This window comes from Kwoniella shivajii, chromosome 2 (genome assembly GCF_035658355.1).
Source record: "Kwoniella shivajii chromosome 2, complete sequence".
NCBI classification, from domain to species: Eukaryota; Fungi; Basidiomycota; class Tremellomycetes; order Tremellales; family Cryptococcaceae; genus Kwoniella; species Kwoniella shivajii.
In genome coordinates, this window is record NC_085909.1 from 2,129,623 (window position 1) to 2,156,122 (window position 26,500).

At 42.9% G+C, this 26,500-nt stretch overlaps 11 protein-coding genes across 11 annotated transcripts; 5 read left to right on the plus strand and 6 right to left on the minus strand.

Moving 5' to 3' along the window:
- Nucleotides 1-31: 31 nt before the first annotated feature.
- On the plus strand, nucleotides 32-1,024 carry IL334_002143 (uncharacterized protein; the record flags this gene model as incomplete). Its single annotated transcript, XM_062933889.1, has 1 exon — nucleotides 32-1,024. One exon carries the CDS (start codon nucleotides 32-34, stop codon nucleotides 1,022-1,024), a length of 993 nt encoding a protein of 330 aa, XP_062789940.1.
- A 912-nt stretch (nucleotides 1,025-1,936) lies between these two features.
- Nucleotides 1,937-3,001, plus strand: IL334_002144 (uncharacterized protein; the record flags this gene model as incomplete). Its single annotated transcript, XM_062933890.1, has 1 exon — nucleotides 1,937-3,001. The coding sequence occupies one exon, from the start codon at nucleotides 1,937-1,939 to the stop codon at nucleotides 2,999-3,001; it is 1,065 nt and encodes a 354-aa protein (XP_062789941.1).
- Nucleotides 3,002-3,235: 234 nt separating this feature from the next.
- On the minus strand, nucleotides 3,236-5,491 carry IL334_002145 (uncharacterized protein; the record flags this gene model as incomplete). Its single annotated transcript, XM_062933891.1, has 5 exons — nucleotides 3,236-3,520; nucleotides 3,579-3,788; nucleotides 3,867-4,104; nucleotides 4,206-4,549; nucleotides 4,670-5,491. 5 exons carry the CDS (start codon nucleotides 5,489-5,491, stop codon nucleotides 3,236-3,238), a joined length of 1,899 nt encoding a protein of 632 aa, XP_062789942.1.
- Nucleotides 5,492-6,142: 651 nt separating this feature from the next.
- Nucleotides 6,143-7,321, minus strand: IL334_002146 (40S ribosomal protein S2; the record flags this gene model as incomplete). Its single annotated transcript, XM_062933892.1, has 4 exons — nucleotides 6,143-6,324; nucleotides 6,397-6,471; nucleotides 6,538-6,950; nucleotides 7,203-7,321. The coding sequence occupies 4 exons, from the start codon at nucleotides 7,319-7,321 to the stop codon at nucleotides 6,143-6,145; spliced, it is 789 nt and encodes a 262-aa protein (XP_062789943.1).
- Nucleotides 7,322-9,287: 1,966 nt separating this feature from the next.
- Nucleotides 9,288-10,548, plus strand: IL334_002147 (uncharacterized protein; the record flags this gene model as incomplete). Its single annotated transcript, XM_062933893.1, has 6 exons — nucleotides 9,288-9,311; nucleotides 9,438-9,530; nucleotides 9,685-9,764; nucleotides 9,855-9,966; nucleotides 10,052-10,183; nucleotides 10,309-10,548. 6 exons carry the CDS (start codon nucleotides 9,288-9,290, stop codon nucleotides 10,546-10,548), a joined length of 681 nt encoding a protein of 226 aa, XP_062789944.1.
- Nucleotides 10,549-11,314: 766 nt separating this feature from the next.
- IL334_002148 (uncharacterized protein) lies at nucleotides 11,315-13,018 on the plus strand (the record flags this gene model as incomplete). Its single annotated transcript, XM_062933894.1, has 1 exon — nucleotides 11,315-13,018. One exon carries the CDS (start codon nucleotides 11,315-11,317, stop codon nucleotides 13,016-13,018), a length of 1,704 nt encoding a protein of 567 aa, XP_062789945.1.
- A 216-nt stretch (nucleotides 13,019-13,234) lies between these two features.
- Nucleotides 13,235-14,041, minus strand: IL334_002149 (uncharacterized protein; the record flags this gene model as incomplete). The annotated part of the gene is made up of 1 exon (XM_062933895.1): nucleotides 13,235-14,041. The coding sequence occupies one exon, from the start codon at nucleotides 14,039-14,041 to the stop codon at nucleotides 13,235-13,237; it is 807 nt and encodes a 268-aa protein (XP_062789946.1).
- An 819-nt stretch (nucleotides 14,042-14,860) lies between these two features.
- Nucleotides 14,861-15,688, minus strand: IL334_002150 (uncharacterized protein; the record flags this gene model as incomplete). Its single annotated transcript, XM_062933896.1, has 1 exon — nucleotides 14,861-15,688. One exon carries the CDS (start codon nucleotides 15,686-15,688, stop codon nucleotides 14,861-14,863), a length of 828 nt encoding a protein of 275 aa, XP_062789947.1.
- Nucleotides 15,689-16,612: 924 nt separating this feature from the next.
- IL334_002151 (uncharacterized protein) lies at nucleotides 16,613-17,443 on the minus strand (the record flags this gene model as incomplete). Its single annotated transcript, XM_062933897.1, has 1 exon — nucleotides 16,613-17,443. One exon carries the CDS (start codon nucleotides 17,441-17,443, stop codon nucleotides 16,613-16,615), a length of 831 nt encoding a protein of 276 aa, XP_062789948.1.
- Nucleotides 17,444-18,421: 978 nt separating this feature from the next.
- Nucleotides 18,422-22,442, minus strand: IL334_002152 (uncharacterized protein; the record flags this gene model as incomplete). Its single annotated transcript, XM_062933898.1, has 8 exons — nucleotides 18,422-18,705; nucleotides 18,790-19,423; nucleotides 19,491-19,793; nucleotides 19,858-20,217; nucleotides 20,297-20,499; nucleotides 20,593-20,802; nucleotides 20,892-22,260; nucleotides 22,338-22,442. The coding sequence occupies 8 exons, from the start codon at nucleotides 22,440-22,442 to the stop codon at nucleotides 18,422-18,424; spliced, it is 3,468 nt and encodes a 1,155-aa protein (XP_062789949.1).
- Nucleotides 22,443-23,177: 735 nt separating this feature from the next.
- IL334_002153 (uncharacterized protein) lies at nucleotides 23,178-25,969 on the plus strand (the record flags this gene model as incomplete). The annotated part of the gene is made up of 7 exons (XM_062933899.1): nucleotides 23,178-23,220; nucleotides 23,304-23,589; nucleotides 24,333-24,373; nucleotides 24,484-24,644; nucleotides 24,789-25,323; nucleotides 25,422-25,711; nucleotides 25,796-25,969. 7 exons carry the CDS (start codon nucleotides 23,178-23,180, stop codon nucleotides 25,967-25,969), a joined length of 1,530 nt encoding a protein of 509 aa, XP_062789950.1.
- Nucleotides 25,970-26,500: the final 531 nt, after the last annotated feature.

A 26,500-nucleotide genomic window follows, 5' to 3' on the forward strand; every position in this document is an offset into this window, starting at 1 on the left:
TGATCAATAGTCCAACATTCCTCAGCTCATGATGAATTCTCAACAAGAATCTCTCCAAGCTTTCTATTCCATCCCTTCCAATACTGATAAAGGGGACCTTTGCTCGAGAGATCTTAGTGATGCCGGCGATGGTGACACCTACGACAATCAAAGTGCTACTACGACATTCGGAAACCCAACCTTAGCCAGAGATTTCGTTTACCCTCGCTCAAACCCTCGGCACGATACCATACTGGACTTTGACAGTGTGGGGACGCTACCTGTGACGGTGTCTAATCCTGCCTGTACCTCTCATCTTCAGAAAGGACCTACGATCCTCTACCATGTACATGAAGATGATTCCATGCAATCAGTGATATACTTTGAAAAACGTGATCAAGAAACACAAGCTGCAAGTAAAGAGATTCAAGGGTTCTTTCAAAGCTTACAGAAGTCAGTGCTAAACGCAGGCAGCAAAGGGAATATCAAGACTCGCCTTCTCAGTGACGGTACAAGAGAGTCCATTACAGCTGAATGTATAAGACAATCATTTGATGAATGCGGTGCACCATATAACCTTGAATATGTAGAAAGAAAAGAGACATTTGATGATCTGACCAAGATATTCACAGCCAGCGATCAATTCAATGCAAATTCAACGCCCACAATTGTTCTGGAAGTTAGTCTGCAGAAGCTTGAACCAGTTGACGATATATTGACTAATGAAATTCGAACACAAAAGCTTTATCTGCCTTTTATCAATCATGACAACGGAGTTTCCGAATCGATCGATTCGATACAAGACGCAAGACCCGTAATGCTTGAAATAGACAAAAGGATAGCTCATCCTATGAGTACGGATAATACAACTTCTGTTGAAGGTTTCATAGACGGTCTGACTGGAGGGACTGGAGTATACAAGAATCACAGAGTGACCACTATATCACCTTTTACACCCAAATACATTCTGGATAGACAAGAATGCTTTGGACTCTGCTTACAACGCGTAAGGGGGATACGACAAAGATGGAGATCCCTTGATTGACGTCATTGATTATATATATCTATTAGGCCGGTGATGAAAAGAGAGGGGCTAGTAATTGTAGGCTGAGGAACTTGCACTGTACATTTTGAACTGCTTATATCAGAGTAATCATTCGCATCATTAAGAGTGCTCGCTGTCGTATAAGACTGGGAGATGTTACTCTTTTGTCCAGTTGTGCGGGTCAATCAGGTGAATATCTGTTGAAATTGCCACGTCAAGGTTTCTTTGCATCGAGTAAGTGGGATATTCAATTATACTACTGTGAACCCTGCATGTAATCTACACTACGTGGAGAAAGAGGTTTTCCATGATTTCGTCGAGGTTTTAGGAGCTGGCGATCGTATCTATCCACCTAACCCTCCTACGATCACCCTAAGATTCAATCGTCACATATATCATTCCGATGACGATATCACTGGTAAAGATATAGCCAAATTAAGGCTGCATGTCCCTTGCGATAGCACCGACGCGGCCGGTTGCGAGAAATCTGTCAAGCAATTTGATCTTTGCGTCAACCCTGCCACTTTCGCGCTATCCTGTGTCTGCATCCTTTATATCGACAAGTGATGATGACGATACTGCTATTGAGGATTGTGAAATTACTCGCAGTATGCATTTTTACCTTTTATGACTTCGGAACACGTTACGAGCAGGGTATCTACTGTGGAGTCACTCGATTGAGATAGTATCCCGTGATAAGTCATTGCTTCTCGGACTTCAATATGGGTTTCGCTTCAGTACTTATCTTTGTTCATCACAGCGGGGCTGTAAAAGGTCTATGAAATTGATTGATAGATATTTGATTTGATTGTCGTCTCGCTTCTTGATAAACCACACCTCACTCTGTCCTATAAAGTCTATTTTCCCGTACGATTATACTTTGATCAAACAGCATATATACTACAGCAGGATATGTCATCATTCAACGCTCCCACTTTTGCTACCAGTAATGGAAATGGAGGGCTTGCAGGTGATCATCTTCCTTCTGATACCATCAAGAGCCACCCAATAACCCCAGAAACCTCAGTTCACATCACTAAAGACGATACAATCCCCTCGCCAGTTGGGGCGCATGCTGATACCAGCGGGCCTTCGTCGAATGGCTTCGACCAGAACGTAAACACGGCGTCAGGGGACATGATTTTCGCCAATATGCCGAGAAGTAAAGCGCCTAAAGATAGGACTACCGTATTCTACGACATTCCTAAAACTGGTTATTATTGGTCAACTACTGATTACAGGAGAGATGAAGAGGCCAATAGTGCAGCGTATGATTTCAACACTAAAGTTAGAGATAAAGCTAGAGATTATTGGGAAGCAGCTGAAACTCTAGAAAAGTCCGGAGATATCGATGACAATACCAGGAGGAATTTGACTAAGAAAGCTGTACAAGATATCTTTACTGAAGGTGCACCCTTTAATCTTGTTCATGTTTACGAAAACACTTACGAGCAGCTTTCAGAGATTTTTGATGCTAAATCCACGGTTAATGCAACAAAACCAGCAAGATCAGTCCTTGTTATTGCTGTGAATACAAGACTTTCTGGTGATCAGTCTAGTACTTCTCCCGATACAATTAGACAATACAGGACTTTTACACCTGTAGCGTCGAGCAAAGGATACAAAACACACAGCATCTCACCTTCGACTGTGGAAGGAAGACGTCAACGGTGTGAAGTGATGGCTGACGATTTCAACAGGAAAGTGAATAGTAAAAGGCATAGGAAATCAAAAGGTTGGACGGATATCGCTGCCCGTTTGACCGATCGGTATACAACATATGAGAAATATTCCATTGTCGGCGTCGATCAGACTTTGGTGAATCGGCCGTCAGATAAGCCTTTCAACCCGTTAAAAAGTATCGGCGCTATTCCAGATACAAAGATTGTCAAAAGATCTAATAGATCTGATAAGGGTCAAGACCCGGGATTGTCCAGACTTGCAGAAGACGCCGAAGAGTGTGAGGTACATGATTAGTGGATGATTCTGTTCAGAGTATAACTGTTTTACGACTTTTTCTCCATGAAACTTTGAGAGACGTGAGCAATCGAATGGGTTAGACAACAGCATGAGGTGAGAACACAGGTAGCGAGGTTACGAGTAGAGACTGGATCGAACGATATACATGGTACTGTGCGTAGATTACAGCCAGTGAATAGCTTGTCATGACATGTAATGAAAGAGACCAATGATTTGGCGTTGATTTTCCATCTAGATAGCGCCCATCTTTCCCATCTTCTTATCATGCCCTCTCGTTCTAGCAGCATTCGAATGTCCTCTACTAGACTTACTACTTCCTCTTCCACCACCGCCACCTCTTTGACCGCCCCTTCCACCACCGCCGCTGCCTCTCTGGCCACCTCTTCCACCACCACCCCGACCTCCTCTTGACGAACCTTCATTGTGATTATCGCCTTGATTTTGACGAGCTGGTGAATCAGTTCTGTTTCTCGTCAATCTCTCTTGATGAGCAGCGAGTATATCATCTTTGTGAGGCTATTCAAAATAACATCTGATCAGCTCTATTCTAGCTCATACCAATAACTCGACTCACATCTCTTTCCAGCATGATTCTCCAACCTTCGATCTGACCATCATCCCAAGCTGTGATCTCTCTCAGTCTCTTTCTTTCCACTGATCTTCTGGTGTTTCCATCTCTCTCGAATACTTTCGGATTTGTTATATAAGTGGTACGCAGTATATCGAGTCTTTGCCTATCCGACGGTCCCGAAGGCGTTGCTGCTCCGGAATGCTCACGAGATATCTGAAATCACAGCAAGGATCGTAAGTTGGTTTGCTCTCATTCTTTTACTTCTTCTCACATCAAGTCTCTCTCACTCACTTTGATGCCATCTTCCTCATCCAGCTCATCGGTTTCGCCATCTCCTGTCCCACCTCCAACTCTGACTCTAGATATAAGGCCATCATCACCTTCTTCATAGTCGTCTTCATCATCCAACAAATTCGCCTCCTTCAAAGCTAGTCTACGTTCTTCTTCTTCCGCAGCTTGATTCTCGACTAAGCGCATAATCGATGCTCGTAAAGTATCAGGTATGGTGTTTGACAGAGTTGGTAATGATCTATTTGAAATGCATATCTCGTCAGCGTAAGACATTGAACTCCCGAGACCTGTATTGAGGATGGAGTGGCGAGGATGTTGGAGTCTGCGAAAGTCACTTACGATTCATCATCTTTCAGTCTCAATTTACTGATATCCAATTCATCGTTGAATATGTTACTTCTTTCGAATTTGTTCTTCTTCTCACCATTTCCATTGACAACAGCGGTTGGACCAGATGGAGCATGATCCCCTTGAGACAAACTTTGAATGGCAATCTTCAATTCGTCTAATTCGTTTGGTAAACCTTCGCCTTTGTTGAAGATGGTTTCGAGTAACGGGGCAGCTTGTTCGGATGGTGTAGCTCGACTTCCTTCTGGTATAGCTGAGAAAGTAGGATGAGAGAGTGCGGAAAGGAGGAGATGTGGTGGGAGAGATGGGAAAAGTTGTAAGAGTGATTGAACACGCTATCGTGAGAGAAGAACAAGGTCGATGAACATCAAGCCATCGACAGTCAAAGGTGAAATAGGAGATTGGCTGTCGCATCAAGGAATGGAATTCTTGGTGGAAACACGATTTCTACTCACCAAGTCTGATTTAGCTTGATCATCTCTTCGTCGCTCCAGGTCTTCTTTTATATCTATTCCTACGGTTTCGCCTTTTTCAAACAATGATTCCCAATCATCCCTTAACGAGCCCCTTTGCAAAACCTCATCCTGTTCTTCAGATGTGGATAAGGGATGGCCCATGAATTTGATCATAGCTTCTTCACTTGCATTGTGACCTTCAACTCTATCCAGTAATTCTTTGCATATCATCAAAATATCAGATTTCGTCTTTGGCTCTTTGTTTCCAATCGAGGTGTACGCGATCGAGAGTGAGGTGAGAACATCTTCTGAATCTTCTAAAGCTAATGCTAATAACTCATCGTGTGATCTAATAACAGATAAAAAGATTGTAACACTTTTACTGATTTCATCGATTCGACCATGATCGTGGGTACTAGCTGTTGAAGAAGTCGACTTCAGTCGATTGATCAATGAGGGTAAGATTTCAATTCTGAAGATTTCAATCAAATCTGGGTTTTCATCAAAAGCAAAGTTCAAGATCTGATTTATCGTTCGGATGTGAAGTGGATAAGATATAATTCCATCTAAAAGTATTGGGACTTTGAGTAAACCAGGATGGGAAGTTGAGAATTCAAGAAGTGATTGAAGAGGAACAGTTGATTGAGCTTGAGAGACAGTTGAATCTGTCAGTCGCAGTGAAGCTAGGATGTGGAGTGTAGTTCGTAAGAGCGGAAGAGTCGTGGAAAATGGAGATGAATGAGTTAACTGGGAGAGGAGATGAGGAAGGACTTTAGGATAAAGGGTTGCTGGTGGCAGTGAAGATGGGAGTGAGACTGTCATATCGATGAAATCCAGTCTTCCGTCTTCACTTGATTCCAGATGACGGATGCTTCTTGCCAACCCTTCAAGTGTATAGGCGTTGAGAGATCAAGTGGGAAGTTGAATCTGATGATCAAACAGATTGAAATTGTTGGAAAGTGCAAGCCAAAGTTACAAAATAGTTCGCCGTCATCATTCTATCCAGTCATCAGCATATTCCGCCGGATCCCGAAAAGCATTGAAAATGGAGAATTGCAAGTTGTTGTCTGATCTTATCTGGTCGCAGAGAAAAGCCAAAGCAGACAAGGCGACACATGGAGTACACGACTGTCTATGTGTCATGCAAGGGTAAGTTCCTGGCAGTTCAGCCGCAACAGCGCCCGGCTGACGCTAATGAATGAAGAGTCAAAAGCTCAGAGTAACGAAATGTTTCGCTCTTTCACATCCCGTTAAATTATATGGAGTTCCCTGTCAGAATAGGACTTCGTCCACACCTTTCCAAGCTTACGTCACTCAGACGGCTTAGTAGGATACACAGGTCGACTTGAAACCCCACGCACTGATATATTATCTGCGCGACTTTGGGTTTGTAGTAAAAGTTATATCATCTCGAAAATCAAAGTACAAAAACCCTTTTTGTGCCCATCCTCACTAATCCTGATCGCTTTTGATTTAGTAAGCAGCGGCTTTCTTGGCAGCAAGAGCAAGGTGACCAGAGTACTCGTCAAGAGGAGATTGACCAACAGGGACGATGGTCCAGAGATCGGGAGATTGGAATTGGTAAGTCTTGGAAAGAGCAGCCATGGTTGCCTTTAAGAAATTTCCTTGGGTAGCGGTAGATCCCTTAGATTGGGCTGAGTGAAAAGGGAAACGTTTTGTCATCAGCTTTTTTACTTCCTCATTGGTTTAGTGTAACCTTGACTTACTGTAACAATCTTGGATACCGGCCATTTGAAGCATTCGCTTGGAAGCGGGAGCAGCGACGATACCAGTTCCTCGAGCTATTGATGGAAAAATATCATGAGCCTGAGATTCCTGTTTTTCGCCTTGAACGATAATGAACTTACGAGCAGGGATCAATCGACACATGACGGAACCAGACTTTCCAGAGACCTTGCAAGGGACAGTGTGAGGTTCAGCAATGTGAGAACCCCAGTATCCTCTTCGGACGGGGGTGATGGAAAGTTTAGCGGAGATAATGGCACCTCGGATAGCGGTAGCTACTTCCTTGGCACATTTGACACCGAGACCAACGTGTCCGTCAAAGTCACCAACAGCGACGAAAGCCTTGAATCGAGTTCGTTGACCGGCAGAGGTTTGTTTTTGGACGGGTTTGATGGACATGACCTCATCCTTAAGGGCGGGGAGGAACAAGTCTACGATTTGGTACTCCTTGATGGGAAGGGAGAAGAGGTAGATCTCCTCGAGGGACTTGATCTTACCGTCCTTGACGAGTCGACCGAGTTTGGTGACGGGGACCCTACGAATGATGAGCGAATCAGCTCATTGTCCAGATCCGTCGTCCGAGCGATCTCATATCATTCTAAACCTCTTTCGAACAACGAAGTCTATCATCCTCGTTGACATCTAATCTTTCCATGTATCCAAATTTCCATTTACTACCCTTCATCCGACCTTTTCATTCCTTTATTCTGGATGGCTAACCGCATTTCTTTTTCGAGATCCCTTCGTAACACACGTTGCCAATTGCAGTATCAGTTCGACGACTCACCATTCTTTATCCTCTTCCTTCTTTCCACCTCGTCGAGGACCTCTTCGTCCTCTTCCACCAGCACCACCTCGTCCTCTACCGAATCCACCTCGTTGTCCTTGGGGAGCAGCTTCAGCCATTATGCCTTTTTGGGTTTTTGTTTTGTCGGTTTAAGGTATGTGAAACCGAGATGAAAGACTTGAAGGATGAGGAGTAAAAGGCTCTGTATGATCCAGGACTGGAATTAGAGGTTTTCACGATTGTTGGCACGACTAGTACAGGCTTACCGACAAAATCCAAGGGCCCATTCACTTTCCTACCAAAGCGAAAAATCATCAGGAGAACAGCCAAAAGGATATTACTCGGTGATTTACGGCGATATGGAGTTATCACCGACGGTTTGTCTGAGGCGTCGGCGTTACGTCTTAGAGGGACGGTCCATGCGGAGGACGCCGTCGACCTTTATCCCCGATATTTTCACGCCCTCCTATTTTCGGGGTGTGAGTTGATGTCGTCAAGGCACATGAAGGTTAGGGATAAAAGGATGATAATCCAGGACAAGAGATGCTTTTCTCACCCTGTATAGGATACTGGATACCCCCTAATCCACATCGAGCCAGACGACGGACGGGATGATAATGCTGCGGCGGTTATATTGCGGGTTCCGACAAACAGCAGATTAAGAAAGAAGCTGTGTCCTCTTGTGATAGTTTCAGGAAAAGCAATAAAGTCAAATGAGCGTGCTTAGCACTTTGTATGAGGTTCTTAATATGATGTGCATTAATCGAATTTCACTCAGAATTCGTATTCCTGACTGAAATCCTAGAATAGGAACGTTGCACAGGAATGAATGACCTTCGGCGTCATCGACCGTTCATTTTTAGTCACCTCATGGGCTGGCATTTCTACAATAAGGTAGATTGTTGATGTCAAGATTCCGCTCTTTCTACTCTTCTCAAATTAATTCATCTGCCTCATTCATATTTGATTCGTAGGACTTTTCGGTTGTCAATTACTGTCGGGCAAGAAGGAAAGAAGAAAGTCGTACTTGCTACGGGAAGCTAGGTACATATTAAAGTTGATTCACCGTATTTTCCACACTCAGAAGATTTACGGCAACGTCCTGTTTGGGGTGGAGGTCGAGTACATCACACTCTCCAAGACTCCGCTGCATTCGTAGTTGTGAGATCCAATAGTGGAACGATATCCTCTGGTCTTACATCAGCTTCACTTCATCTGCAAGATATACATCGATAAATTGTTGAACATTCCATTTGAACAGAATATACTGGAAATATCGGAGAAAACAATCCTAGCGCGGAATAGATAAGACGAAGAGTTGGGAAATCTGTTTGATCTCGAAACGAAAAGCGAAAGAGCCAAGTGAGTCAAAGATCATTTCAACATACGAAAATGTCTCAGTCGTTGTGTGTCTCTCGGTTCATCCTTCCCAAATGAATCAACTCACCATCATCCTAACCCAAGAATGTTGTCTGATCTCCCCATCGGATCTACATACACGTGCTTCTTCACTTAAACTAAAATTAAAACTTTTTTTAACAAAATTTCCATCACACATGCCCTGACCACGACCACAGGTCCCTTCATCGCCCTCCCCCACTTTTATCAAGATCAAAAGATTGAAAATGATTCCATAGCTGTGCATTCTCATGCAAAGTATCATCAAGCTGTTGATAGCTGACTTGACCGTCGTACGACTTGATTCTCCTTGTTAGACCAGAAAGAAACGACTCCAGTGCGTTCTCACAAAGGCAGATTAAGCGGAACCGGCTCAACAAAAGTAGGATCTACCACGACCCCTGCCAGAATCGCATCATTGATTCTCATACTCGCTTGTGAATCAAAATCAAATCAAAAGACCGAAAGTAGTCGACATATCCTTTGTCGTTAATCATACATTCATTCTATCGTATTCCCCCTGAAAACCTCCTTTCACATATCAACAAATTACGAGATTCAGAGAACATCATTTATAATCCCTCAACAGTAAGAGGAAAGGTACCTTTTAGATAATTCTATACAAAATCAGAATTACAGAACTTGTATCCCTGCGAGAGACGTCGAGTAGAACCTGATCGAGAGAATATGTCCGGAAGTCCTTCAAGAGCTGTGAGTGCCTGGTCTGTTCATTTCTCGTTCTGTCTGGTCTCACACCCGTCTATGCTGCTACGCAGATTTCCAACATTTGTCCAAGCGGTCCTAATGTCCCTAGCTGACATCAAATGACGCCCATAGATAAGACGTAAACTCGTCATTGTAGGAGATGGTGCAGCTGGTAAAACCTCTTTATTGAACGTATTTGCAGTGGGGCATTTCCCAGAGAACTATGTAAGTTAATTACAACCTTTCGTTTGAGCTGGCAGGAGAAGGCTTTCACGCAGAACGAAATAAATGATGTTCATGGCTCAACATCGTGACTGAAAGGGCACCTGGTGTCCAGCTGAGAACCGCAAGCTGATGTGATAAATCTTCATCATCACAGGAACCGACGGTATTCGACAATTATGTCACTGAAATAGAACTGGATGGTAAACCTGTTCAATTAGCGTTATGGGATACAGCGTGAGTATCTATTCCCTTGTAATGGACTGTGATGAATTTGGTCTTTTCAATGAATAAGGCTGATGAAATGCTTTTTTTGCGCGTGCTCAGAGGTCAAGAAGAATACGAACGTCTAAGACCACTATCATACTCGAAAGCACACGTAATCCTAATAGCGTTCTCGGTTGACACACCTGACTCGCTAGAAAACGTTTCGCAAAAAGTGAGCTATCCACACATCCTGATCTCTAGAGCTATTGTCATTGGGAGGTGTTATAAACAGCTAATTGACCGGTGTCATTCCATAGTGGATTGAAGAAGTACGATCGATTTGTGGAAGGCAGATCCCAGTAATATTGGTAGCCTGTAAGACGGATCTCAGAGAAAAGGCGATTGCAAACGGGACCTTCACGCCAGAGAGATTTATCGATAAAGATACTGTGAGTCGCTCGTATATTTCTGCCTTGGATCTTATAGAACCTTGTGTTCTCGCCGTTTCAGTCTACTTCGTTTTCATGCAAATAACGGGTTTGCTAACTTTGAATGAATACCTTCGCTGCAATAGGGTCAAAGAATGGCAAACATAATTGGCGCAAGAGCATATTTCGAAACTTCTTCATTACAAAACCAAGGTGTAGACGCCGTATTTGAAGCTGCTACAAGAGCGGCTGTACTAGTTAGAGATCAAGGTCATGGTGGTGTAGGTGCAAGTCATGATCATGGACACAGGGAAGCTTATGGTGGCAAGAGAAGAAGTGAAAAGGACGATGGAGAAGAGAAAGGAAAATGCTGTGTGGTCATGTGAGAAAGGTCACGATATCATCAATATAATAAGAAAACCCACCCAAAATGCCGAGACTCCATCGCTCAACAAATCATACCGACGTCTTTCGCTCACACAATATACACGACCACAGCTCGACCTTCTGTCCAGTACACGATTCATTCACGCCATCAACATTCATGTTCTATTATCCCATATTCAATGTGTCTCCACGACTCCACGATCTCTCCTTTCTGTCTCAAATTTCAAATTCTCGTATTCGAGTCTTGTTTTTCCCAGCTACATTGGTCTTTCCCCTCTTGGTTTGTTATTTCCAAAGTTGTTTCGCCTTCTTTCTAGGCTCGTAACATGTCATTGTCCATAGCATTTCCTTTGTTTGTGTCCATTCATGCATCTATAGAGCACCCTCAATATGGATACTTCAGTCATTCCAAAGATGGCTGAGTGGCAAAAGATGACTGATGACTTACAAAGAGAACAGAGAAATGTTACCCTTTCCGGTGATCGCCGCTGTGCTGATTGTTCCTGAAAACCTTAATTGAATTATTGTTGTGACAACAATGACGTCTTTTGCCCCCAGGAGAGGTAAATTAACAACAACAACAACAACAACAAAGGAATTTATCGTCAGCACCATCTAATCTTGCAGCAATGAGACTTGTCGCTTTCACCATCTTCATCTTAGCCCAATAGCAACGTTGTATCGCATGCTATTCATCTCGTATCGCTCAGAAATCGAACCCATTGACCTGATCATAGGGATCACACAGACAACATCTCACACAAGATGGATATAACATTACTTCCACCCTCTCACATCTTGACTCACCATTCTCATTTAGCACTACTGCCGTCAGCACTTCCCCTTGACTCCGCAAATAGCAGTCATCATCCACAGCAGCAAGGACGAGAAAGGGTTCGTTCTCATCAACGAAGAACGATCAACCATTATTTACCTTTACCACCTAAAGATGGATCATCCCCTTTCAGCTCATTACCAACTGAGATCATCTTGATTATATTATCTCAATTAGATCTGATGACCCTCCTATCTTTACGCTCAGTATCAAATCGTTCGAACGGATTAGTCTTAACTCCCGCGTTACATAGAGAATTGACTTTACACCACATCCCTGTACCGCTACCAACGTTATTAAAAGAGAACATCTTACCTTCAATACGTAAATTGAACTTACACGTATTTCCATATCCAACAATATCACCTAGATTGGATATTTCCTTGGTACATGGTAATCGATATGGGTATGGGTATGGATTTGGATCTGGATTTGGACTCGGCGGAAAAAGAAAGAAAATTCAAATTGAGAATAATACCAAGGTTGATCATCCGTCTTTAGCTTTATTGGAATTACTGAAATATGTCAGATTAGACGAGCTGCTAGAATTGAACATCCCATTCTCATCAGCCTACTTGCCCTCAGAAGAAGTCGATCTACTCTTAAGGAAATTAGGAAACAATATTAGAAAATTAGATTTAAGAGCAAGCTCGTTGATTGATCAGGAAGATGTTTCCGAGGGGATAGAAAATCCATTTAAGAAATTTATCAATCTTAAAGAATTGGATATTGGATTTACGACTATAAGGACTTTACCTTTGCCTCACATGTTTGATAATCTCGAAAAATTGAGTCTGTCTTCATGCTCCACTTTATCGGAGGAAAGTTTATCAAAGTTTTTACTGGAAATACCAGTATCAATCAGATATTTGGATTTGTCTAGACTCGATCAAATTCCATTTTCATCATTATGGAATTTGAAAGTCATACATCAGATTGAAGGAGAAGAAAGATGTGTACCGACGGATCTGGAAGAGGTTAAAGTTGTCGGAATTGATCATCTGACAAGAAGGGATGTTAGAAGCTTGAAACAGTGGTGGGAAACTCAAAGAAGAGACTGTATAAGATTGTCATTTGTGGAAGAAAGAGAAATGGAAGTGAACGAAGTCGACTGGAGGAAAAGGGATCCGAGAACACCTGAATTGGTTAGACCTTCTTTGAGCACGTCGGAAGGCAGGTTATCCTCCTCATCGTCTTCACAATCGTCGATTTCCTCTTCGAGCTGGGACGAGATCCGTACACCCCCAGAGTTTTCTCCAATGCGATTTCGCACATCTCCTTCGATGGTATCACGGAAGTTCAATCTACCAAATCAGCACATTTCTCTTCAATCACTTTCTTCGTCCCCTTCCCCTCATAATTTATCACAAACACCATACACCGCCCCATCAAATATCACTAGCTCAAGAGGTAGAGGGAGATGTAAGAACGAGGATGAAGAAAACGAGCACCAGAATATCTCCATCAACATAGTACATTCTGCTATACTGGAAAGTGAGGATGAAGATGGTTATAGAAGATTCATAGGTGAGGTCGTTGGTGGTACACTAAGTTTAGATGAGGATCTCGATGGAGATCAGAGGGAACTGCATCCTGCACATGATAGCAGAAGGTATGTTGAAGTGGATCTTTAGGATATCTGTATGCAAAGAATGTACACATGAAGGTATGCATAGTGGCCACGACCCAGCATATTTACATTGGTACCATCTTCTCCCAGTCACCTTTGATCCTGAACGTCCAACCTAATTCACCTATACACAGTGAAAGTCATGCTCTAAACTCATATCATTGCCTACCGAAATATCTTCTTCACAAGATGAGATCCATAGCCTTTCTTATCATACAGCTTAAATGATTACTTCGCAAGAAGGCAATTCATCAAAAACTTTCTGAGAGCAATCTACGGTTAAGAATCCTGCATTCAATAGTGCACTGTCGACGTACTGTCTAAATTGAGGACCAGGATTTGCCTTCCAAAGCTTGCTTAATGCATTACCCTTGACTCGATTACTCTCTACGGCTTCAAGCTCAGGGTGATATGCCATCCACATCTTCGTAGTGGTTGATGGGCTGGGTCGAGTCGTCGAGTCCTCAATCTTGTCACTCGACTGTGATCTTCGAGCACTAAGACCTAGATTACTAGGATGCCACCAAGCTGGATTTGAAGATGGAGACGATGTTGGTGGACTGGTAGGGAAAATGAATATCCCGCGAGCCTTTTTCCTCTCCATCTTCCTTTCGATCTCATTTAAGACCTCCATGGTCTCGCCACTTACAACGGTACCTGTACATGTTCCTAAATCACCTTCAGTCAGAAGTTGACAAGTAACTCTAGAGAACTGTTCAAGTTGTTCTTGTAATTTTGTTGCAGGTTTCATTCCCGATCTTACATCTTCCAGATATTTAGTTAAAGCTTCTCGTACAGAATTTCCAAATGTGTCAGCATCCTCGTACGCATTTGTGTCTGTACCAGGATGATTGATTGTATTGCAGATATCAGTAGGGATAGGTAGGTTCTCATCAAAATACCATGCCTTCTTGATTGATGGGGCTTTAGGCCGAATATAAATAGTGCTTACTTTAGATGTATCTCCTTCGAGTTTGTGAGATTGATAGGGAGAATATGTCGCATCTTGAAGTGCCCCACTGTACATCGGTATTAGAGTGCTTTGATCTTCCTGGGTTCAAGATTATTGATTCGATGTGGGACTAGTGTATGTATGGTTTATTAGACGAGAATGTAGGAACTGGCAGAAGAGTGAGAAAGACATGAAAACAAATCAATGCAAGTCAGAGTATACTTTATATATGTATGCCAGCCTTTGATTGATACAACATTCGATTCATCTGTAAGATATCATAATTTCGTCCTCCGCTCGACGTCGCTTACGATAGATCGCATCGACCGAGCTGAGCGGAGCTGAAGAATTTGAACGTCAGGTTCGGTTATCTGTCTTGTCTCTTTCGACAAAGCAAGGTCTGCGACTTCACGTCTTGAAGTGAAAGGGAAAGTGTAGCAGAGTCAAAGCTGTACAAATCTTACATACACCATCAAACATGTATATGAAAGGCCGATAGAAATTCGAGACCGACATTGATAAAATGATGATCTTAAAAAATTGGCAATTGACTGTGTATTTCATTACATGATGTGTTCTCAAGTTATAAATGAGCAATGTTCCCCGTGATCCATCAACATAAATAAACGATCCCAAAGACGTTTTGTACCCAAGAGACAGGTTCTGGCAATTTTTTACGAACTATTTCATACTGACAACCTCTGATCGCAAATCACACAGCCCAACTGATGAGTCCTTTATTTTCGTTATCTCTGTCCGGGCTTCTTCCCCTGCGCTCTGACAACATATCTTTTCTTAGTATCCCCTCCAAATGTACTACAGCAGCTGTCGATTACCTTGTCACTTGGCAGCACCCTTTGGGTCCATAAATAACATCTAGCATACTTTGTTTTCCTAAGCGTCCGGATGAATCGTTTCACAAGAAATCATTTCATCCAAGACTTGCTGAGTGACATACTTACTTGAGAATTTACACCTGTCCATTTCGTTCTTGACAAGTTTTTCAGCATCAGGACGACCACTACTCAGCATGTCATTACGAAAAGTGTCTAATTTTTGAGCGGTGGAGCGTAAGGTAGTCATGTGGTGATTATTATCACAGTACTTGAGATACAACCTTGATGTGATTTGAGGTGTAGATTCAATGACATCGGTATTTGCTTCTCGTCGACTCCAGATATTGGAAAAAGACGATGAAGATCTTCTTCGAGCAGTCTGTGTTTTGGTAGGATCAGAATAAATGAGACAACCATCATATCCATTTTCGGTTATTTCCTTTTCGATTTCGTTCAGAGTCTTGAGGGTATTTTCACTCGCTAGTGTACCTTTACAAGTTTCACAATAAAATAAACTCCAATCATTACATTTGTTTTTGGCGTGCGATATAAAACCCGCTGGCAAATTGCTTGAACTGATTGAACCTGACCAAATCTTTGACAGGTACACTTGCAAGTCATTTTGCAGATAGTGCTCGAATCTTGTAACGTCACTTACGGCGGCAGGCGAAGAGCCACAATGACTGAATGTGTCACATGTTTCAGAAGGGTTTGGCGCAGTCTGTCGAACAAATGGACTGTAGGCCGAGTATGGTCTAGGTCGAACGTAAATCACGCTAGGTTTAGCGGGAACGGTACGTAGGTAATCAGGAGGAGATTGGGAATCATGATAATCAGGTGGTGGAGTTAGTGACGCCTGAAAATCGTCGTCTTCGGGTACATTCATATTGTTGCGATAAGTCGTCAAGATTTGTCTATAGTAGATGAAATGTCAATTGCAATCTTATAGGCGAATGATAGATGGCGACTGATGGTACCCTGTATCTGGTTGCTATTTTGTGTGTGATCAGAATCAAGGGAAATGAGGGAATAAATGAGTGTGAAACTATATGCTAGTTATTAAGACATGAAAATTTCGGTCCTCTTCGAAGACGACGATCTTATATGCTATTTCTGCTGATGACCTAGGCTGAGCTAGAGTATCTATCGAACATCACTTGTAAAAGATGAGAATATCCTAGTTGGACTGCTGATCTGAGTTGAAAATAGAAGAACGTATTTGACGGCGGGGTCTTCGCCAAGTGAACTTCACATGTCAATGTCAGTGGATCGAGCGGGGATTCGTTGACTCGGTCAGAAGCGATGATCGTAAAACTGTGTTAGTGATTTTCCTTGCATGTATGGGAAGTGGTTTGAGAAGATGATGGGATAACTCCTTTGGGCTTCATCATTCGCAGTGGTAGTCTAGCGTGACCCTTGAGTCTGGGGCGGGCTCGGGATGGGGTTGATCTTGACTGTCTGTAAAGACGATCGGAGAAGAGAAGAAAGGAAGGAACGAAGTCGAGTTTCACGTATTCTGGACAAACAAATCTGCTGACTGTAAATAACGCAATGCCGACTTCGAAGTATCCATCCCTTTGCGATAAATGATCTAGTGAACGAAAAGAGAATGTCACGACCGAAGTATTTTTCCTCTCGAACAAACGTCCTTCTTTCAACACTGGTACCATCTTCTGGATCTAAGCGCCACCACGAACCAAGAAAAAACAAGTAGTCTACAAGTGCGAGAGAAATAGTTCTCGAAAAGCCTACGATTCGCCACATATAGCGACTGAGCACTAGAACAGAAATTGTATGTAGAAAGTTACAATCAGATATCCTCACATGAAACCAATTGCTCAAAAACATTCTGAGAGCAATCTATGCTTGACATAAATTGTTGCCTCAACTGACCTGCCACGTATTCTCTGCGACTTTGTCCAGGATTGTTCACTCGTATAATATGAGCTGCCTTGCCGCTAGATCGTAAGTTTTCTAGTAATTCAGGGTTGTTAATGCAGCTCCCGTAGTCGACATACAATTTTGCTGTGCCAGAAAGACCTGTTGAAGAAGTAGAGGTACTGGCGGTGGGATAAACGAGACATCCAACGGTACCTTCCTTTTCCATTTTCTGTTCGATCTTCTTCAAAGTCTTGATGGTTTCTTCACTGACAAGAGTACCTGTGCAAGTACCGTTACTGAGACCAGCCAATTTTTGGCAAGCATCCTTGGAATATCTTTCGAGATCTTCTTGTGATTCATTGATACTTCCGTCTTCTGATCGTGATCGTGCTCGTGATTGTTTGACATGTCCAGTCAAAGCCTCTCGTAAAAACTGATTGAAAGAGCTGATGTGGATATCAGCATTTTCAGAAGTGCCTGGATGACTGAATGTATCACGCAGTTCGCTTTTAAAACCGATAAGATACCAAGGTCTGCTGTTTGCTTTAGGTCGAATATAAATAATACTGGGCTGAGTTGTATTGCCTTCTTCGCTTTGGGAATGAGGGAAAGAATCAGTCGCATGGGTGACTGCCTCACTATGAGTGGGTGTTGACGAATTTGTACTCTCGCCACTATCGGCTGTTACACCTCCATGGAACATGTCACGGTTCCAACGAAGACTTAGTGGTTGGTGGTTGAAGTTTGTGATAGAGGGCATTTAATGGCAAGTGAGATATGCTTTAACTTCGTTGCCTGTAAGTAAGTCGTATAATCAATGTTACGAGATATATACGAATTGAAATGGACATGAACGAATGTCGTTATCGTTTCCGCCTTTCATATCACTTGTGTGAGCCACACTATTCCAAACTTGTGTGAGCCACACTATTCCAAACTTGTGTGAGCCACACTATTTCAAACTCAGCTTGAAGTAGCTTACAATTCGCACGAAATAGAGATTCATTAGTTGATCGAGCTTGCTATAGCAAAAGAAGGCGAGAGTCAAAATCAGATCTCCTTTTCGTATTCTCTCCTCTTGTTCGCTAGACTAAAGTTGCTCGGTGTACATTTTCTTTTTCATCCTTCGTCTTGATGAATGGGTACTGTAGAGAAATTGCGACCGTTCAGTATCCTCGGTCTACGTATCTGGTCTGGACTCTTGTTATTTCCTTTGGGGCTCTGTTCCTTGCTTTGCTCCGCCGACAAAGTGTGAAAGGTGAATCTCGTTTTGACCCCTTTCTAGTTAACGAAAGGATCAACCAATTGACAATACCGAAATTTGATAATCCTTGTTCGCTTACGGCTCGACTCGGTTTGGTACAGGTAGCTCCATCCAAATTGTGAATTGCTAAAATGGATTAACCACCGACGAAAAGAGATAAACCGTCGTGGTGCTGACTACAGTACATGAAATGCTGCATTCGCCACTTCCCAATCATTATTTCTAACCCTTTTAGCCCTTGGAAATGACAATATCGTCTCTTTGACATAAATTTCATCATGTTTGAATATTATACAACACTACGTATATAGTATTTCAAGTAGAAGGGTTGTAGGGTAAAGAGCTAAAGTTCATTTAGATTATTTTTGGCTTCGCGATCTCTTCTAAGCTTTTTTGAGATATTATTCATTTCTAAGAAAACAGCACTAATTTGATTTCATGAGGGCTGGAAAAAATCCTCAGAAGCTTCTACCTTTATTGCCCTGCATTACTTCCTCCACCTGCACCACCGCCATACCTTTCTGAGATTTTCATTGCTTCAGTAGCTTTTTTCAATTCTTTTTGTCGTTCTTCATAAGCGTCATAAGCGTATACAATTTTGTGTTTGTGGGTTTTGTTCTTGTTGTTTTCATCATTCAGTGCCGAAAATTCATCTGAAGAATCATCGTGTGATTCAGTGGATTTAGGTTGTTTATCCCTTGATTGAGCTCTAGGATCCAATGGATTAGGAACAAACATGTCATTGGGGTCAAAGTCATCTGTTTCACAAAATGTTGCTATTAGTACTGCTTTTCAGTCAGAAATCATTGAGGAGCAATAGCTCCTCAGATGTCACGACTCACTATCTTCGTCTATGACAGCTCTTCTTTTACCGAGAGCTTTTCTACTTGGTTTAATCGGTTTGGGAGGTAAATCATCTCCATCAATCTCTAAAATACCATTGTTGGATATATCTTGACTATCGTTTGTACCGCTTCGGGAAGGTGTATCACCCGTGCCACTTCTTGAAGGACCATCTGATGGAGTTCCCGTCCCACTTGATTTGGTATTGGTATTAGTTCCGTTCATCAAGTTAGCTAAAGATTGATGAGACGCGTTGTTGGTGTTGTTCGTTTTGGCGAAGGGATTAGGAAGTGGTCTTGGTCCACCCATTCTTGATCTACCTAAAGGTGAAGCTGTTCTTGTTCCCGGTGACGAACTGAGCTTAGGTGGTTGTGGCAATGGATGATGTTGATCAGGTGAGGGTGTTCTTGACCTTGCACCAGATTCGTTCGAAACATTCCTAAATGGATTATTGGACCCCGCGACAGAAGGAGGAGGTAAGGGGATCTCATAATTTCTCGGCGATGAAGTGACATTGGGGGTAGAAACAGATGGTAGCCTGACATGGGGAACCGGCGAAGGTGATCTGGAAGAAGATGCTTGAGATTGATTATTGGCAGGTGGGAACAAACCTGACTGCTCGTGATTTTGTTCCTAAAACGAGCGAGATTTTTCAGTACTGCTTCTTCTGCAAACGGGAAAGAGTGAGACTTTTACTCACACTTCTTCCCATCCTGGTATCTTTCTTACTTCTTTCCCTCACTTCTCTCATTTGTTGTTCTTCACCGGCTAATTTAGACAGATCGTCATGTTGTTTCAATGCTTCACCTAAAGCACTGTGTGCATCAAGTATCATGGCCAAAGCGCTTTCTTCCGCCGTGTCATGTCGCGAATTGTCTTCGATAGCATTGCCATCAAGAGTCAGGGACGCATGACTTTCTCTTGAACGAGAAGCTTCAGCTTGTGCCCAGTCCATTTGATTGGTCAGAGATTCATGAGCGAGGAAGACCTTGCGGTAGAATTCCTTTAGGATGGATCAGCACGTGAACTCTTTCAGTAACGATTTTTTTGATGGAAACCGGGCTCACTCCTATTATGGGTTTATGATCGATGTCCTCAGGTCTGGTGAAGACTAACGCTTCGCTCAAAACTCTGGCGCTTTCCTTGGCTGCTGTACATTCATCTGTTAGGCGTTTCACGTCATCTCCATGCGACGGAAGATTTGCATAGCCTGGTCCACCATAGCGACTAGGAGAGGGTCCACGTCGATTTGGTGGAGGCGGAAGACCCGAGTTCTGCTGAGAAGATAGATTCTGTAAGGAAGGAGAGGAAGGGCGACGCGATCCAGGAAGGGAATGAGCAGGAGGGCCTGTAAATCCTTGGTTTGGTCGTTGCCCGTAGAATGCTTCAGGACTGAAAATCGGATGGTCAATGGGAAGGGGGTTCCCCTAAGAGACAGTTTCCAAAAATTTCAATATAGGTCTAAATGAGGATCTGAGCGAAGCTGGGATCAAAGAAAGAACATACGATTTCAGACTCTTGAGGTAATTTGATCTTCTTCCAAAACTCAACCAGCCCTTCGCAGCCTTTTTCTTGACCATAAGAGAAAGTCAGATCTGACAATATATCCGTAATGAGTCTGTAGGTCGATTGAGATACAAGAGGTTTAGTCGCAGGTGCAAGGAGAATAGGCTCAAGGGAGGATAAGAATTTCTTGCTCGACGCATTTTCTAATCCCAGTATACAGATATGTCAGCTTTCCTGGTCTCATCACGATGAAGGAAATCACCCGACAGCGTGTCATCGAGTTCAATTCTACTCACGTCTGAAGCCTTTGCCTGAGATATTCCTCATGAGATACAGCCAAACTTTGGCAGCGTTTCTCCTTTCGTTCTCATTACCATGCTTGAACTCTTTCCTTAAAGCTCTAGCTGCGTCTCTAGCAATTCCATCGGCGCCCTCTGACCTGTGAATACGATCACATACATCGTAAATATTTCCTGGAGGCGGATCTGTCATCGTACACAGCCATTCTATTCATGATATTCCAACATCAGCCTCTTGTTCGCTGTAAGGTTGGGGCTCTCGCACAGGAGATAAGCCTATAGGTTGGGACACTCACTGATAGCTGAATTGACATCTGGAGGTTGCTGGTTTGAATCTTTTTTTCCGCCACCAAAATCGAGACCTAGTAACCTTCCTCTGGGTGCGTCCTCCTGTTCGTGTCCATGACCGGTTGAGTGGCCATGAGTAGAAGAAGGCTGACTATCGTTCTCTCCTCTCCAACCATCTGAGCTTCTTCTAGGTTCTTCGGGTAATGGCTTATTACCATCCAATCCAGCATTGCTCTCCCTCTTCTCTTTGCCTTTACCCCATCCCATGCCTAAAAAGCCCCGTTTCTTCTCCTTCAGTCCATGTCCATCTGCTTGACTTCCTCTTCTTGCGAGATTCACCGCATTGGGCATTTCCTCACGACTATTCGCTGAATAAGGAATAGGGGCTTGGTCTTGAGGGGGGAACGGTGCGGTGTAAGGATGGGGATTAGGGAAAGAAGTGAGCTCAGGTGATGGGTAAGAGTTTGCTAAAGGTGATCTGCTAGGGTGAATAAGTTGTTGAGGTTTCTGGAGTTTCTGAGGCTGAGGCTGGTTGACATTGCCAACATTACTATAAGAAGGATCGTTATTGGTATTACGGCCAGTGTACGTAGAATTGGAGTTGACAGTATCATGTTCCGATCTAGTAGATATCGAGCCGGTGTTTGAGACTACCGAGTGACCCCTTTCCCTACCAGTACCATGTGGTATAACTACGTTGATCATGTCACCTTCATTATTGTTCACACCATAATGAGCCGTTGACATACTATTTAGACTAGATTGAGAATGACGAGCGCTACCAGTCGGAGCGGGATAAGGTGGTCTCGTCGAAGGAGGAGTAGCAGGTCTAGCACCTGGAGGAAGGTACAAAGCTGTGTGACCTGATGCGCTAGACGGAGATATATTACCCGCCGGTGGAGTAGAACTTCCGAATGAAGCATTAGGAACTGGTAGAGGTTGGGTCAAGTCGGATGGATTGTATGGCGGATCATATCCATTATTTGGAATAGGCATTGCTTGTGTTGTGGGCGAGACTACAGTCCATCCATCTGGTGAAGATATTGAATTCACATATCCTCGTGATTGACGTTGTTGTGGTTGCGGTTGCTGGTGGGATGGGAGAGGTTGTTGTTGTAATTGATTCATACGTTGTCTAGGTGAAGATGATATCCCAGGACCAGATCTCGTTGAATGTTGTTCTTTCTCTTTCATCTGTTGTATCTCCAATAAACTTGGTATACTTGATATATTTGGATTACCACCTGAATGTCCTCTCTCTTTTCCTTTTCTTCCATTAGATACCGATGATGTTTGCGTAGGACCTACATCAACAGGAAAAGGGGTCACTTCATGTTGATGGGAATTACCAAAAGGCCACCTATGTTCATGATGATGCTATTATATATCCAGACCAGATATCAGCTACAATCGTCATGGCCTCTATGCGATTAACGCAGAGAAGTCATACTGACCTGTGTAGGCGTGGAAGTTCCTGAAGCGGGTGTTGAAGTAGGTATAGGTGGAGGAGGTAACGGATCAACAACAGGAGATTTGCTCGTTCGAAATAGTCTTTTCATTTCGTTATCGTTGTAATTGGTATTGATTGATCCATAGGAATGAGAGAGATTCTTCCTTTCTATCTAGTGGCAAGAGATCTGTTTATAATTTGATGATATATCTGCTTCGTTTCACAAATTTTGATGTATTTATGCAACCCTTATTTGAGCAGTACTCCAGTATAGCAGCCAAGACAAACCGAAAGTTGTACTTTCGCACTCGTTTTGTTTCTTGAAACTGCGCACTACCTACGATGTGAGTCGTTTGGTGTATCTCGCTCTATAACTTGTCCAAATGTTTATGCGTTCTCCACGTAGTCCCTGTCTGTCTATCAATTCTATCAGATTGCGGTTTGAGGATGAGTTGAGTTATCTTACCTTTGCCATGGGTGATTGAAACATTTATTGTGAGGCGGTGTTATCGTTTTATTATTACATTATTGCATTACAAAAGTAGTGGAAAGCATAGCATTCGTCTCAATAAGCTAGTACTGAGTTTATCCGCTTTATCACCACCACGTGGAGACCAGGAGATCAAAGCGAGGGATTCAAGTGACTCATCTGTGACACCCCAATGGTGTTTGAGATTAATCCCACGTCATGGTTGTAGTTGCTTATCACTTCTGAGAGGTGGTGTCACATCTACTTTGCCCTTTGATTCTTCTTCAATCACTCTCTCTCTCTCTCTCTCTCTTAGTGATATATTTATCATTACATCTCCCTCACTTCCAGTACGCTCAACATCAAACAGTCAACATGGCCGACGCTAACGATTTATACAAAGACGATCTTTATGGTGGTACGTCTGAGCGCTACTTTACGGGAGCCTTGTCCTTCCGCATACATGTACTGCTTATTGACATTGTTGTCCCCATCTGATAGATTTAGATTTGGAGGACCTCGATGATGCCTCTCAATTAGAAGAATTAGTTGAACCACCAGAACTTGAACCTGCTACTAACAACGTAGGAGGACCAAGTACTGGTGTACCTCAATCTAATGTTGTCCCCAACGCTCCTGCTCCGGTAGCGGCGGCGACGACGAGTCAACCTAATTTAGGCAACTTTGGTATGATTCAGCAACAAGACCCATTTGGAAACGGCGGTGCTGGTGCCGGTGGTGATCCAGCTTTGGAAAGGATAAGACCAAGTGATATGCCTGATGAGGGGTTAGTATAGTTTCCTTCTGTTTTTTAGTCTTTGGTATCCTTGTGCTCCGTAGCAATCTTGGTGGAAATGGACCTTCCGTGGCAGAATGTCTGCGCGTCGGATACGGTCAGCTCGTAGGGCGACACGGAAGCGCGATGTACTGTCATGATCGGGGCAGTAGCCAGTCAAGGGCAGGGAGGTATAACGAGATGATTGATAGACGTCGTTCAGTGTCCAGTCGAAGATTCACAGATACAAGAGTAGTGATTCTCTTTCAAGTAACGTACTCTGTAATCTCTTTACTTCCTGTCTCTATCGTTTCTACCTAGTTTCTTTTTCTCTCTACATTCTCATAGAAAACCATAGAGTCGATCATTAACTGATACAAAACAATTATATAAAAACTCTATATTTTGGGGATTATAAAAACATTACTCGATTATCGTATAATACCAATTACTATCAAACGAATGTACCGATATACATATATTCATCAAAAAAATAAATATGAATACTGGGTAAAAATATTGACATTGATTTATCCCAACTACGTCTCTTTGGTGAAAATCATAATCAAACTTTGCTCAACTTGATCGTCTTATCCCTCATTCTCCTCCAACATCCTGCTTATACCAATATCATACCACTCATTCCCCACTTTTGCGCCAATCCCTCACAACCCCATACCCTATCCTCATCTCTGCCCTGATTTTTTTTAAATAAACTAATTCATTCTGTTGAAATGAACTCCCAACGTAAATAGTAAAATGTTCATTGGTGGATTGAACTGGGAAACAACAGACGGTCAGTCCAACCTCCTTTCTCTTATCGTCTGCCAAACAGTAGAAAACGATCCTTAATCGATTAAACCTCCAACTAACGCACCATTATCTTCCATATGATTTTCCTAATAGACGGCCTCAAAGCTTATATGGCTCAATATGGCGAAATCGAAGCTTGTACAATTATGAGAGATCTTACTGGTCGATCAAGAGGTTTCGCTTTTTTGACTTACAAAACTTCTGAAGCCGTGAACAAGGTCTTAGCGCAAACGCATACATTGGATGGGAAACAGGTGAGTGCAATGCTTCGACGTCTTCCTTCAAAGTTTTTCTCTATTGTTTTGTAGTGGCCCCCTGATTTCAACTTCGTTCCCTTCATTCTGATCCTGTCCACACCTAGGTACAAGCTAATATCATCTTCCATCTTACTTATATAGATTGACCCAAAACGAGCTATTCCCAGAGCTGAGCACGAAAGAACCGCCAAGGTATTTGTTGGAGGATTGGCACCTTCAGTCACCGGAGAATCTTTGAGAACATTTTTGACTCAGTTCGGCGAAGTTATGGACGCGACTGTCATGTTTGACAAAGAAACATCAAGATCTAAAGGATTCGCATTTGCCACTTTTGCAGATGAAGATAGTGTTCAGAGAGCGATGAACATGACGGGAATTGAATTGGAAGGTAAACAAATTGAGATTAAAAAGGCTCAACCAAGAGGTGCAGGTACACAACCTGGTAAATTCTCGAATCAACCGAACAATCAAATGGGCGGTGGTGGTGGTGGTGGTGGACAGCAACAAAATAGATTCCAAGGTGGTGGTGGTAACATGAACAATAATGGATTCAATGGAGGTGGGATGGGAGGAATGGGTTTCAATCCTGCTGCTGCTACAGGTGGTTTAGGAGGTGGATTCGATCCTAATGCAATGGCTATGATGTATCAGAATATGATGAAAAACAATGGTATGGGTGAGTTTGGCTATTCAACACCTCCGCCAAGGGAGGATGAGAGAGAGAGAGTTCACCTCGTTTGCATGCAATAACGCTGACACTGTGTTTACACTCAGGATCAATGATGCCTGGATTCGATCCTTCATCAATGGCTATGATGTATCAAAATATGATGAAGACAATGGCTGGTAACTCTGGTGGTGTAGGTGTAGGCGGTAACGCACCCGCCATCAACCCAAATATGGCCATGAGGAACGGTATGGGTGGTATGGGCATGGGAGGTATGGGCATGGGTGGAATGGGAATGGGAGGAATGGGCATGGGAGGTATGGGAATGATGGGTATGAATGGTATGGGAATGGGTGGTGGTAATATGGGAATGGGAGGTGCTGGCGGAATGGGTAGAGTAAGTCATTTTCTCTGTACATCCCCTCATCCTTTTGAAATCGTAACGTCGTGGATTCCAACTTACATCTACTTGAAATTATAGGGAATGAACCAAAACCAAGCTAGACCCGTACCTAACGCCCCTCGAGGTCCCGCAGCGATGAGATCCGGTCCATCCACCGGCGGACCTTCTTCTGGTCAAGGTGGAAATACACCTACTGGTCCAGGTGCGCAACGGTATTCTACTCAAGGTTCAGCAAGAGCCAAGCCGTATTAAGGATGGGTTTACAGAAAGAACTTATCGAAAGAGTGAGGTTGTAGCAGAGAGGAAAAAAGAGGAGCGGCACGAACAGAAGGAAGAAGGGAAAGGAGTCTTCATGAACAATGTAACTTGTAAACCTATCGAAATCAAATATTAAGACTTCCCAACTTCTCACATATATGCATTTTCATTTTATCAATATCGGATGAATGAATTCTTCTCGAAGTGAGCCTTTCCGTATCATTTCGTACCAAATCACATTTGTCATGGGGGATTGACAACCTATCACAAGCATACACCGTCTACGTAAGAAACGTTTACTATGATTCCGCATACACCGTCAGATACTACTTTGTATGTAGAAACGATTTCCTTTTGTAGAAGGAACAGCATCATAAATCACGAGATAACACAAAAAATGCATCGTTTCACATTAAATAAAAGGTAAATAGATAGATTTTTCATCGTTTCCTTCATTGAGAAAAAAGAGGTCGATATCATCAATTGTTGATTCTTTTTCGATTTCAGTTCGTTAAGACAAAAAAT